Below are 13,032 nucleotides of genomic sequence, written 5' to 3' on the forward strand. Positions count from 1 at the left end.
AAAAAAAAAAAAAAAGGTACTGAAAGTCCAGGCGTCCCCAAGAGACAGCTTTACAGGGACATAAAATACTTTGATTTTCCTTCTTTATCTGTTATGTGATGTTATGCCAGAGTCAGGTTGGAAAGTAAACATTGCTTAGGGTTAATTAAAAAAAAGAAAAACCTATCTCCTCAGGCTCCTTAGTTAGGAATTGGGCAAGATAAAGAGAAAAGGCCAGAGTTTAGTCCTCAGTCTTTCTCGTTGCTTCTACTGCCTTCCTCACTCCTGGTGGTCAAGTGCTCAGCCTGACCTTTCCCTCCAGAGGTTCCACGTGGAGGCATGGTGGTTCTCTGTCTCTTGTCTCTCACCTCCCAAAGCAGCAGGAGCCCGGCCTTGAGCCAGAAGCTGCAGAAGGAGTGAGAGGGGAGTTCCCAGCCTGGAACCATCCGTCTGCTGGCTGGTGACACCGACACCAGGGCCCCAGCAGAATAGCAAGCTTGTTCACTCTTGTCTGGCTGTTAGTGGTGATGTATGAATAAGCAAAGAAGACAACTTCATTTTCATAAGTTAACTTGTGCCTAGAGTAAGGAAGACAGAGAACAGTGCACTTAATCATAACCACAGGCCCAGCACAGAAAACAATGACAAAGCCTTTTCTGTGAGTCACGGTGTTTTATTATAATAATCCTAAGAAGACGAGACAGGCGGTGCCGCATGCTGAGTGAGCCAGCACACTGTGACAACTTGTGTCGTCCCCCTAAGAGGAATCCCCTGGGATTTTACTTCTTCACAGGATGGCAGGTTGAGGATGTGTTTGCGTCATCAAGGTTAAGGCTTTAGGCTTGGACCTCTGGAGGCCAGGATTTAGATGCCACCTGGCTGATGAGCTGGGATTGGTGGAACTGCGAAGGATGGCCTGTGTCATCCACACTGTCACCCAGGAGCAGCGGGGACCTCTCTCCTGGAAAGGTGGCACTGGATAGCACCCTTATCAGAAAAGTTTTGGGGGGAAGCTTGGGAGTTTGAGGGTCCATGTGGAAGGGAAGGGGCTACCTGCAGTGCAGGAGGGGACATGGTAGGTGGCTCCAGGGGAGACATCGGTGCCAAGCACCCACTTTCCCATTACCACAGAATCAATTATTCTCTGCTCATTATTTTTCCAACTTATCAGTGTTTCTGTCACTGCAAGTATCATGCTGCCTCATAATTGTTTATCTGTCTCTTCTTCTAGCTGCCCCGAGGGCAAGAACTCTGTTTTATTTGTCTTTGATTCCTTAGTATTTTGTGTGGTGTCTGACACAAAGCAAACCCTCAATCAATATTAAACTGAAGCAAAGTCTCAGCAAAGTAAGGGCCATGTCAGCTAAGGAAGGAAGGGAATGACTGGGGTTGGAGCCAGGCAGATGGGGCAGAACATATAGCCAGGGTGTACTGACAAGAGCATAGACCTGCTGAACACTTGTCTATTTCCTAGGCACTTGGTGGCAACATTTGAATAAGCACAGAACACGGCTTCATTTTCACAAATAAACTCATGCCCAGAGGAAGTAAGAATCTAACTCAGTGTAGTACATACTATTTATTAACTCCCTTTTAACAGAAAAATGAAGAAGCAAACACAGAGAAGCAAAGGAGCTTGTCCAGCTTGTCACATAGCTAGTAAGTAGAGGAGCCAGGATTTCAAACCAGGTAGTCCGGCTTTGGCGTTTATGTTCTGTACCCCTTTACAGTATTTGAGAAGCATAGCGCTGGAGACCACCCATTTATGATACCAGCATGAGTTTGTTGTGTGCCAGTTGCCCTACAGGTGAACCTTACCCCTGACTGTAGCAGGGACAAAGCTTCCAAAGTCCACTTAGTAATTCTCAGACTTTCGTGTGCATCTTAAGTTTCCTAGGAAGTTGGTTTTTTAGCGCAAATTACTAGGCCCCATGGCCAGAACCCCCATATACACACCTTCTCCAGATACTGAACCAGTTTGGAGAACAAGAAATGAGAGCAAAATGTCACCGTATTTTACTGACAAAGGTGAAGTTGGAGGACTCAAATTTAGATGTGCATCTACAATGTCTATTCCTGACACCAAAACCCAGAGTTGGAATTGCCCAGCCTCCACAGGAAGTGCTTTGTGACCATGGCCTTGTCAGGAAGGGGCCTGCCATATAAAACTTAACAGCATGGAAGAACAGATTAGCTGTGGGCTGTCCGCATGCTGATTCCAGGAAGAAGCGTGGAAGATGAGGCTAGGCTGCATTAAACTCCGTTCCCTCTGAAACTCGATGGTCAGGTATCTCCTTTCACATCATGAGGGAGAGAAAAGGTTGGTACAAAAAGTCAGGAAATCTCTCCTTCTGGAAACCAGAGAAGTAAGGGAAAGTGCCCTCCTACTAATAACTAACTTCTAGGTTGAGACCCAGGAGCTTATACTTTCAGCAAGAACTTCAGGTGTTTCTGAAGCCAATGGTCCTCAGATAATACTTAGAGAAGTAAAGTTCTAGAATGGCCTAGTTGTTGTGCTGGATGACCTCCAAAGAAAACCGCAGTCTTTCAGAAGCTTGCAGGATAGATTGGACAATGACGTTTAAAATCGGACCATGACGTTTATAGTGCTTATCGTCCCAGCTTCTGTTCTAAGCACTTAGCATATGTGAAGTCATGTAAATTTGAAGTCACAGCAACCATAAGGGTTAAATACCAAGGCAGAGAGAAGATAAGAAATTGTCTCAAGGATACACAGCTCAAAAGTGGCAGGGCTGGGAATTGGAAGCAGGCAGTCTGACTCCAGTCTACAGTCTACCTCTGGCCATGGTGCTGTATTTGGTTCCCTGTGGGCACAGACTTCTGCAGTGGGGCCATGTGGGAGGTGGGGAGGGCAGCACGCAGTTAGCTCATGGGGTTCACTAGTTCGCCTGCAAAATTCAGCAGTGTTGAGAGGCTAAGCACAATTGCTTTCTCTTATTTGTGTTTTAATAATTGATATTGCAGCTAGTGAATCCATTTTTTTTTTTTTGAGTTGGAGTCTCACTCTGTCACCCAGATTGGAGTGCAATGGCTGCTCCCGGCCACCGCAACCTTGACCTGCTGGGCTCCGGCGATCCTTCCACCTCAGCCTTCCAAGTAGCCGGAATTACAGGCATGCGCTACCACGCCCGGCTGATTTTTTGATTTATTGTAGAGATGAGGTCTCGCTGCCCAGGCGGGTCTCGAACCCACGGGCTCAGGCAATCCACTCACCTCAGCCTCCCAAAGGCGCGGTATTACAGGCTGAACCACCGAGCCTGGCTGTGAATCCGTTTTTTAAAAAAGCAGAATGGTCAAGCACGGTGACTCACACCTGTAATCCTAGCACTTTGGGAGGCCAAGGCGGAAAGATCTGTTGTGCCCAGGAGTTTGAGACCAGCAGGACAACATAGTGAAAGGTTGTCTCTGAAAAAATTACAAAATATTAGGCATGGTGGTTCACACCTATAGTCCCAGCTACTTGGAAAGCAAAGGCAGAAGGATCACCTGAATATTAAGGATAGCCTGAACAACCAGAAAGGTGTAGCTGCCATTCAATTCAGAAAGAGAATGCAAGGCATGCTTGGGTGAGAAGAGTTTGGAATTAAATTTGAACATATTAAATTTGAACTGTATGTTAAAATATCCAGGTAGAGAAGTCATGTAGACAGTTGGTTATATGAGTCAGAAGTTTGGGAGAAAGTTGATACCTATAGATGGCAGTTCTCAACCATGGATGATGATTTTGTTTTTTTTCTCAACCAGTGGCTATTAAAATTACAACTATCATGTTGCTAGTTTAGGATTTTTTTTAATTTTGAAGAAGATTGGTGTATGTGAAAAGATTATGTGATAACTTCAACAGAAATGAAGCCCAGGTGCAAATTAAAAGAAGAGGAATTCAGATAGTATTCTTTGGGATAATGTGACTTTAAGTTAACCATGCAAATTGCTCCTTCTCTGGAGATTAACACCTTGAGTGTACACCCTAAGTAGAGCAACCAGAGTAAAAGGTGTCCATAGGTGCTACCACCCCATCTTTACAGTTCTCCAGGCAAGGGAGGCAGATGCCTAAGTTCCTAGAGCTGAGTGGCAGGCATGTTGATATTGACGCATGGGGTGAGGGTGAAATGATTTTTAGCTACAGAAACTTGGGAGACTGATATACACTGACATGAGTGGGCTTCCTAATCAGGAGAGATTTTTCCCACCAGATGTCATTTATTTAGCAGATATTTATTAAGAACCGACCATGTGTTAGATACTACATAGTTCTTGCCCTTGGACTAATGTAGGAAATGGATATTTCCAAATGAGGTGCGGATGTGCCTGAGTATTACCCACTTTATTTTCAAGTCAGTTGCTCACAAAAATACCAGTAGGAAGTACTAAATAGAGATGCCTTTCATCTATTGTGGGAGTGAAGATAAAGTAATAGTTGGGGTTATTCATAAAAGGCTCATGCTAGAGAAGGGATTGTGGGTGGGGGTTCTCAGGGGGCAAGGGCATTTCCTCCCAAGGGAGCACTTTATGAGCAAGGTAGAAGCGAGAATACAAGCAAAAAGCAATACATTTTTGTTTGGTGGAAATGCAGAAGATTTAATAATAGATGATTTGTCGGAAGAAGTAAATTGAGGCAAAATAAAATATATGAGATGCCACAGTTTAGAATTTGGGCTCTCAGATATCTGAAGATGATCTTACTTGAAATTCAGATGGCTACCCGAAATTGTCATGAAATTGAATGAAAGATTTTTCCCTTTCTTTCAGTTCTGAGTGTATGACACCACTCATCATGCCAAAAAACACCATGATACCGTCCTGGGGTTCTTAGTAATGATGCACCGTCTCCCTTGAGGCTCACCACCCCCCTTGGGTCCCATCCTCATTGTGAGGTTAATAAATGAGGGCTCTAGCTGGGTCATACCATCAGGACTCAGCACACAGCTTTTTCTGACAAGGGCACCGTGTCTCTCCGATCTAATTGTTTTGCATGAATGTCCCAAGCTTGTTGCACATGGAATTGATTGACTCTTGCACTCCCTGAATTGTTGATAGATTTTTCTGAGGAATTCTACAAGTTTTAGATGTGATCATATACAATGACAAAGTGGGTGGTAGTATTTTTCCATGCCTCTTAATTTATGTATTTGTGCTGAGGTGATGATTTAGATAGGAACTCGATAAACTGATCAAATAAATTACACCAAACCCACACACCATCATTTCAGGGAGCTGTCATCATACCAAGGAGGTTTTATATCACCCAGCATGGTGTTCCGGGAGAACCGCTGTGTTTTCTTAAGTGCTGCTAGGCTTTCATTTGGTCATAAAGGTCTTTATTCCCCAGTTTGGCCAACGATAGAAGAAGTTTAACTCCAGAAAGCATCAGTTAGCTGAGGAAGACAGTCATTATCAGTTGTGTGATCTTTGCAAGTTATTTAAACTTGCTAAATCTGTTTTCCTTTCTGTAAAGTGTGGGTTCATAATTCCTACCTCAAATGTTTGTTATAAGAATAAGCAATAATGCATAGAGACAGTGGAAAAAATTCCTCGTGTCAAACAAGTATAGATTTCTATCCTAGCTCCCACACTAGTGGTGAAAGTCACTTGTCCTTTTTGAGCCTCAGTTTCCTGAGCTGTCAAATGATGTTGGTGGTAATTCCGAGAGAATGCCTTCTGCAAGTGGCATGGTGGCATAATCTGAACGAGCCAAGTGAGTCTAATGCTCTACTTGAATGGCCCAGAGACATCAACGCCCGGAGGGATTGACCATAAGACTGACTCATGAAGTTGCTAAGGTGCACCAGAGGCTTAGGCCAACATCAGAGTCCAGCCCTAGTCAACATTCCTGTGATGGCATGGCATAATGTGGGCATGATGCTTGTTGGCACAAGATAAATAGAGGAAGCCGTGAGTATGAGAGCAAAAACCCTGAAAGAAGTTGGGCAAAGTGTAGCTCTTTTGTGTGGGCTGTCACAAGGATAATACTCTTCTCTGATGTGAGAAAAAAAATCTCGGTCCATGCCCAGAAAGCCAGTACATTAATATATAGTGTGAAATATCAGAATGGAAATATTTGAAGATTAGTGTATCAGTCAATAACTATGTGCCCCATGAGTTAGGGACTGAATACATGAATGAATGAAAGAATGTTTCCAGATTCTGGTCTTATCCCAGATTAACTGGGTGACCTTGGGCAAATTCTTTAACTGTTCAGGGCCTCCATTTCTTCTCTATAAAACGGAGATAATAAAAATGGCTGCCTACTTGTGAGAATTAAATATGTTGATACAAGTTAAGCTCTTAGGTCAAGGCCTGGTACTTAATAAAAACTCGCAATGAATGAATGCTGTTGTCATGACGATTTGCCTTTCTTATATTGTGTGTCCAATAGTCACTGATCCAGATGACTTGACTTCTCCTTTTAAGCTGTTTGTGTTCTCTGTCCTTCACAGGGCAGCAGGTCCTGGGCTTGGTAGAGAACCAGAGTGACTGGTACCTTGGAAACCTGTGGAAAAATCACCGCCCTTGGCCAGCCCTCGGAAGGGGCTACAACACAGGTAAAGCATAAGGGTGGTATGGATAGGGGTGACAGAGGGTGCTGTGAGGGCTTAGTGCTCCTTCTTCAGAGACAGAAGATGGCAAAAGCCCTGGAGGAGGCCATCTGGTGGCTTGGATTCAGCAGTGGACAGTGCGTGGGCAGTCGGCATTCCTGTTCCTTCTCAGCGCTGCAGTCACAGGCAGCATAGCTGGTGAACCTTGGCAGTGTGCATTAGTCTCGCCAGAAAGCCCCTCTCCTGACCTTCAAACCTAGATCGCATGGACATCTTTGTCAGTACAACCCTTAGGCTCCCTGACTTGTTATGTAGGCTAGAGATCATTCTGCAGTAACAAACTACCCCGGCATTTCAGTTTCTTAACAGGAGTTTATTTTTCTCAATCACATTGCATGTCCATTTCAGCTTTTCAGGGATCTGTGCTCTCTATAGGTATTCAGGATTCATCTCAATGCCCACTTGCACACTTGCATGGATGGGCTGGGGAAGTAGCAGAAGTCATATTATCTCTTAAAGGTTCCATTCAGAAGTGACAAAATTTTTGCTACTATATCATTGGCTAAAGCATGTCTTATGGCCATGCCTCCCTTCGACAGGTGTGGGCAAATGTGACCTACCATGTGACTGGCAGGAGAAAAGTCAGAAATAGTTGGTAATCGGTACTTCTGAGGACCATGATCCTCTACCATGTGTCTAAAGTCACATCGATTATTTTACCTTGTTCCTAGCCCCAAATGTGCTTCCTCTCTTTTGTTTCTGTGTCTGTGATTAGTGTCATTTATTTATTCATTCATTCAGTCATTCTTGTTCACCTACTATCTTTTGAATGCTTACTGGGTACAAGGCCCTCTGCTAGGTGCAGTAGACACAGTTTGTGACCTTATAGGGTAGATAAGCAATGAAACTAGAACAACCTCCATCTCCTGAGGCTCAATTCCTGCCAGTGTCTGTCTTTCAAATTCCCCTGAATCCTTCTGCCTCTCCCCTCCATTCTCATTACCACCACCTAGGTGCCCTGTTGTTAAAGGATGCTGACTCACAATTTTACCTGCCCTGGAAATTGGAGCTCAGGGAGCAGCAGGACGAGGCAGGCCAAGAAGGGCCGGGACCTGGCGTCCGAGCATCAAATGAGCTGAGTTGGGCAGGTGTCTGGAGACAGCACCACCTGAAGGTGATAAGTGAAGCCTATCCTGGAGGCTAAGGCCAGTCTGTAGTGGGTAGAGTCAAAAAGTTAACTCTGAGAGCTGATGGTCAGACCCAGAGGCCAAAGGGAAAAAGAAGTGTGTCAGTCTTCCAAAGGTGAGAGTTCAGAGATGGGGTCAAAGTGGGGGATGGACGGGATTAAAGTGGGCGGAGGACAAGTCCCGCCTCAGTATCTTGAGCAGCCAGAGGTGGCAGCCAGGGAGCCCTGTCCTGAATGCCATCCTAGGAGATGGAGATAGTCCTTAGCTGTCGGTCACCAGGGCATCGGTTGCCTCTTTCCATGTCATCGTTTCCTGTAACACCAAACGGGCACATAGAGGTCACAATTGAAGAATCTTAACCACCAGCCCTGCACAGACCCCAGCAACTCCCCCAGCTGTATTGGGTGTTTAGTTGCTGTATGATGGGGAAGCCTAAGGAGTTCCTGAGAGGGGCCAGGTTGGGAAAGAGCAGCAAAGGGGATCGGAGGTAATTCAGGACTTCAGTGATGGGTAAGGCAGTGCCTCCACATACTAGCTGAGCATTAGTCAGGCTCCGTGCCAGGTGCTTTCTAGGTGCTAATCTCATTTGATCCTCATGCTAACCCCACGAGGCAGGTGCTGTGCTTATCTCGATTCTCTACAATAGGAAACCGGAGCTTAGAGCATTTGAGTCTGCTCCCCTGATAAGTAAAAGAGCCTGCGGTGTCAACTACTAACCTTCCTAGCTTGAACTTTAATGGTTCCAGGATCAAACACTTCAAAAGTGGGGAATCCTGGGCTCTGCCCTTGAAGATTCTGATTGGGTCTGTGGAGGAGCCTAGGATTTGGCCCTGTGGGGTGTTTCTGAAGCCTTTAGGATGTTTCTGGAACAGAATGTCCAAAAGCCTGCTCTGATGGAACATGGCACTCAGTTTCCCATCCCAGCAAGCTCTCCCAGGTGCTGTTGTCTCGGTGCATTTGAGATTGGACCCTTTATGAGCCTGCAGCAAGGCTAGGGAGGGGATTCCATGTGCTTTCCTTTGATAAGTGAATAGTCACCCCATGTCGATCTTTTGCACCTGGATTTGCACACACATTCCCTTCAGACTTGTGTAGGACTGGAGACACCATGTTTGTGGGTAGGAGAGAGGAAGTATCAGGGAAATCCTGGTGCATACGTTAACTTTCTGTCCTCCACAGCATGTCACAGAAAATATCACATAGAGATAGACTGCAGCTCCTTGAAGATGCAGCATCGAGGTCATGGTTACCTGCATAAAACAAAAACTGCTGGTCATCAATCCGAGCTTGCAGGGGAAAGAAGAATGTAGTGTACTGGGGAATTTATGATAACAAAAATGACATGTTCGCTCCCACCTCTCCCTGTTCACTACAGAATGCAGTCAGTAGACACACCTCCAGCAGCTCTGACTTGATATGCCAAGGCAGTGAGTTACTTCCCTTCCTGCTGGTACTAAAGGACAGAGCAGATGGAGGGAAGCCCTGTTGCAAGTGATGCGTCCATTTAAATAGACCAGTGACACCAGGTGATCATTACAAAAGGATTTATGCAACATTGGAATGCGTTGGCTTCACAATGGGGATTTCTTATTTTAAGGCCAAGGATTGGCCATTCACCAGTGGATGAGTCATCCAGACATCAGGAGTCTCATGGAAATGGAGGATGCCACAGGAGAGAACTTGCCACCCTAAGTCCCAGCATATCTCAGCCTCTAAAAAACGTATTTCCAGCAAATCTTCGTTGTAAGCCTGTTGTTGGAGAACCCAGACAAATCTGGGTTAGAACTGCTGTTCAGCCATTTAGTCTCTATATGTGCTTGAACCTTAGTTCTCTCCTTCTTTAAGACAGAATACAGAACCTAGTGTATGAGGTAACTTGTTTAACATGCCTAGTCAGATGTTGGGCACAAAATAAGTACTCAGTAAATCTTAGTCTTTGTCCTTTTACATTTTTCTGCCACTTCTTCTATCAGGGAATGGGATCTACTCACTTTTAAAATGGTGACTGTATGATTTACCAGGGTTTGCTAAGGTTTCCCAAGCCCTCAGGTCAGAAGGAACCAGTTTGTCTTTCACTTTTCTCCAAATATAATGTAGCTACCCAGCAGTTTTTCTCATTTCTCTCCACTATCTGGAAAATGTTAGCTTTTCATATTAGTTTTGAAAAAAAATTGACTATTTTAGTTCACATATCAGCTTCCTAACTGTGTTTTACTTTGAAAATTCCCAGAAAAGGCATGAGGTGTTTGAGTTGGAAGATCTGCCTTCAAGTCCTGATTTTGTCACATCTAATCTCTGTGCCTCATCTGAGAAAGATAATTCTACCTGAGAACCCACTGTGGGGCTCCACCAGGATGGGATAGCTATGCGTGCCTGGCAAACCAAAGCACTTTAGGAAGTTGCTTGTCGTTTTTATTTCTCCTCCTGACCACAGCCTGAGTGACTGTTTTCAGGTAATGCAGCTTCAGCCGCGAGCATCAAACACAGCCGCATCTATACCCCTGCCATGCAGTGGGCATCCTGCCAGGCACCTGAGCATACGTGATCTTCATTCAGTCCTGGAATTATCTTGTAAAGTAAAGTAAACATTCCCCTTAAAAGAGCCAGCCAGGTTCATCCCTTTCTCTTTTTCACTCTTCTTTCCCAGTCTGCCTTCACAAAGCCCAGAGAGCCCCAAAAGATGAGGGGAGATCTGCCCACCCTCTCCTGTTCATCCCCCTCTTTCCTTACTGGAGTTGTTTGCCACTTAATTCCACCTTAAGGAAGCCACTAAGCCACAGCAGCTGCAGAAGACCTGGCAGATCCCAGCACAGAGCTCTTGCCCATAACTGTTCGGGTGGAGTTGAGGGCATCTCCAACTCCCTTGGACAGAGATGGGTCAATTCCCAGCCACTCTGTCATCTCCTAGGTGCAAAAAGCTGTCATTCACTCAGCCTCCAGCTGTTAGCAGGACTTCGAAAAACAACAGCAGCAAACACAGGACTTTGACAAGCTCATTAAGATTCCGCTCACTTCAGTTCCTAGTTGATAGGTGAATATCTTAAAAACAGTCATCAGCAAAGAAGAGAAGGGGGAGGAGGGCTAAACGTAGCAGTTCAGAGAACAAGACGAGGGGAACTGGCGGAAAGAAGATGGCAGGTGTGCAGATAGGTTTATTTGCATGGGATCCTGATGCTGACTCTAGGACAGGGTGCATCCTCCCCACCACAAAGGGCATAACGCTAGCTGGAGGATGTGCTTTTAAAAACAATTTAAAAATAAAATGGACCGTGTTCTATCCAGTCCCCAAATTAGGCCAGGGACAGGCAGATGGAAACCTGGCTCTCTAGGGAGGAAGAATTTTTCTAGGAATGCTTCTCTACAGAACAACAGAATTGGAATACCCAAGGACTGGCTGACCTCTGAGATTAGAACAAAGTCTGAGCCATGAAAAAGTAGAAGGGGATGGGTGGTCAAGTTAGACATCACGTGAATTCTGTGGCAGGGATTCAAAAGGAAGAAACGCTTGACAATTTGCCAAAGAACTGTTAAACAAGTAGCTTTAGTGGGATGAATGGAAGTGTGTGACGTAGGCTCAACTTACCTCTGCCTCTGACACCCAGCCTTCTGTGACCCTGGGTAAGTCTTTGCATTGCTCTGTGCCTTATCTTAGTTGTCTCTGCTGTCAGGATCTATGATCTCTTCATGCTCTGAAAGAATATTGTGATTGAATGTTTCTGTCTGTAATAATTGCATCCAGAGAAACTAGATTTAAATGTAGTTCATTCATTTTCTCCATTCATTCGGTATATGCTACTGAATAACTATTATTCTGGCAAGGTTATGGTAGAAAAATAATTTTTCAAAGGAGTAATACCAAAATCGTTTCTTCAGAAAAAGGTTATAGTTTAGTGGAGAAGAGATTGCATACCCACAAATAAATTTAGGACTACTTGAGCCTCTAACACGATTGAGATCCAGGATTGAACGCTGCCCTGCAACAATCACCCCTGGACTGTCATTTTCAAGACTAATTTTAGAAGATATTGCAAGAGATGATACTGTGTGTTTAGAAACTCTAGCCAGGCTCAATGACTCAGCCTGTAATCCCGCGCTTTGGGAGGCCGAGGTGAGTGAATTGCCTGAGCCCGCGGGTTCGAGACCCACCTGGGCAACTTGGTGAGACCTCATCTCTACAATAAATCAAAAAAATTAGCTGGGTGTGGTAGTGCGCATCTATAGTTCAAGCTACTTGGAAGGCTGAGATGGAAGGACCGCTGGAGCCCAGCATGTCGAGGCTGCGGTGGCCGGGAGCGTGCCACTGCACTACAGTGGCCGGGAGCGTGCCACTGCACTGCAGTCTGGGTGACAGAGTGAGACTCCAACTCAAAAAAGAAAAGAAAAGAAACTCTACACAGGGTTGAGACATCCGTATACTGTTATCTATTCCTTGTCAATTTATGTTGGCATATTAGAGAACCTATAAAGTCTAGAAGTAAAGAAAACCTGCTAAACCCAAAAGCATTTCCCACTTTTACTTGATCCTAGAGCTATGGAATCAAATTTGGAGGAAAAAAAACTGCCTATAGATTAACTGTGGGTCAGGTATTATCTGCTTTTGAGCTCTGTATGCCAAGGTCTTAGCACAGACATATTTAAATGGAGTTTGTAGAATAATTCTATTGAAAGATGCTCACCATTTTGGTCTGTAGGTCTCATCTTTTTACTGCAGGGATGTAGACACTGTCTTTGTTCTGGCTGCTGTAACAGATATATCATAGACTGGGTGGCTTAATAACAAATATTTTTTTCTCACAGTTTTGGAGACTGGGAAGTCCAAGATCAAGATGCTTAACCATTCCAGTGTCTGGTGGGGACTTGCTTCCTTGTTTGCAGTTGGGTGTCTTCTCATTGTGTCCTCACATTGCAAAGAGCGAAGAGAAAGAGGAAGCTGCCTAGCATCTCTTCTTATATCACTAATCCCATTCATGAAGTCTCTACCCTCATGACCTAATTATCTCCCAAAGTCCCCACCCCCTAATCCATCCCATTAGGGGTTAAGATTTCAATGTGTGAATTTGGGAAGACTCAATAATTCAGTTCAAGATTCCATATTGTTGCACTGTCTTAATCACCGTGCTGTGTATTGTTACATAAGTAAGCCAGGCGCCTGCCAACACCCCTCCACAGCCTGTTATCCATATGTGTAAGATATGGAATTCTTTGTAAGATAGTTTCTAGACCTTTCACTGTCCTAATTGGTCAGCCAGTGTCTATCTTTGGAGACAACACTCTGACCTGAATGAGATGTACTGGCGATTATTAAACAA

The 13,032-nt window shown here is 44.8% G+C and overlaps 1 protein-coding gene across 1 annotated transcript in view; it reads left to right on the forward strand.

The window, feature by feature from the left end:
* LARGE1 (LARGE xylosyl- and glucuronyltransferase 1) overlaps positions 1-13,032 on the forward strand; it is a 515,425-nt gene that overhangs the window by 369,318 nt on the left and 133,075 nt on the right. Inside the window, exon 7 of the mRNA XM_008064872.2 lies at positions 6,438-6,542. Coding sequence (XP_008063063.1) covers positions 6,438-6,542 — 105 coding nt within the window. The remainder of the gene's footprint in view (positions 1-6,437; positions 6,543-13,032) is intronic.

Source organism: Carlito syrichta, unplaced genomic scaffold (genome assembly GCF_000164805.1).
Source record: "Carlito syrichta isolate Samal-C Ts95f unplaced genomic scaffold, Tarsius_syrichta-2.0.1 Scaffold308088, whole genome shotgun sequence".
NCBI classification, from domain to species: Eukaryota; Metazoa; Chordata; class Mammalia; order Primates; family Tarsiidae; genus Carlito; species Carlito syrichta.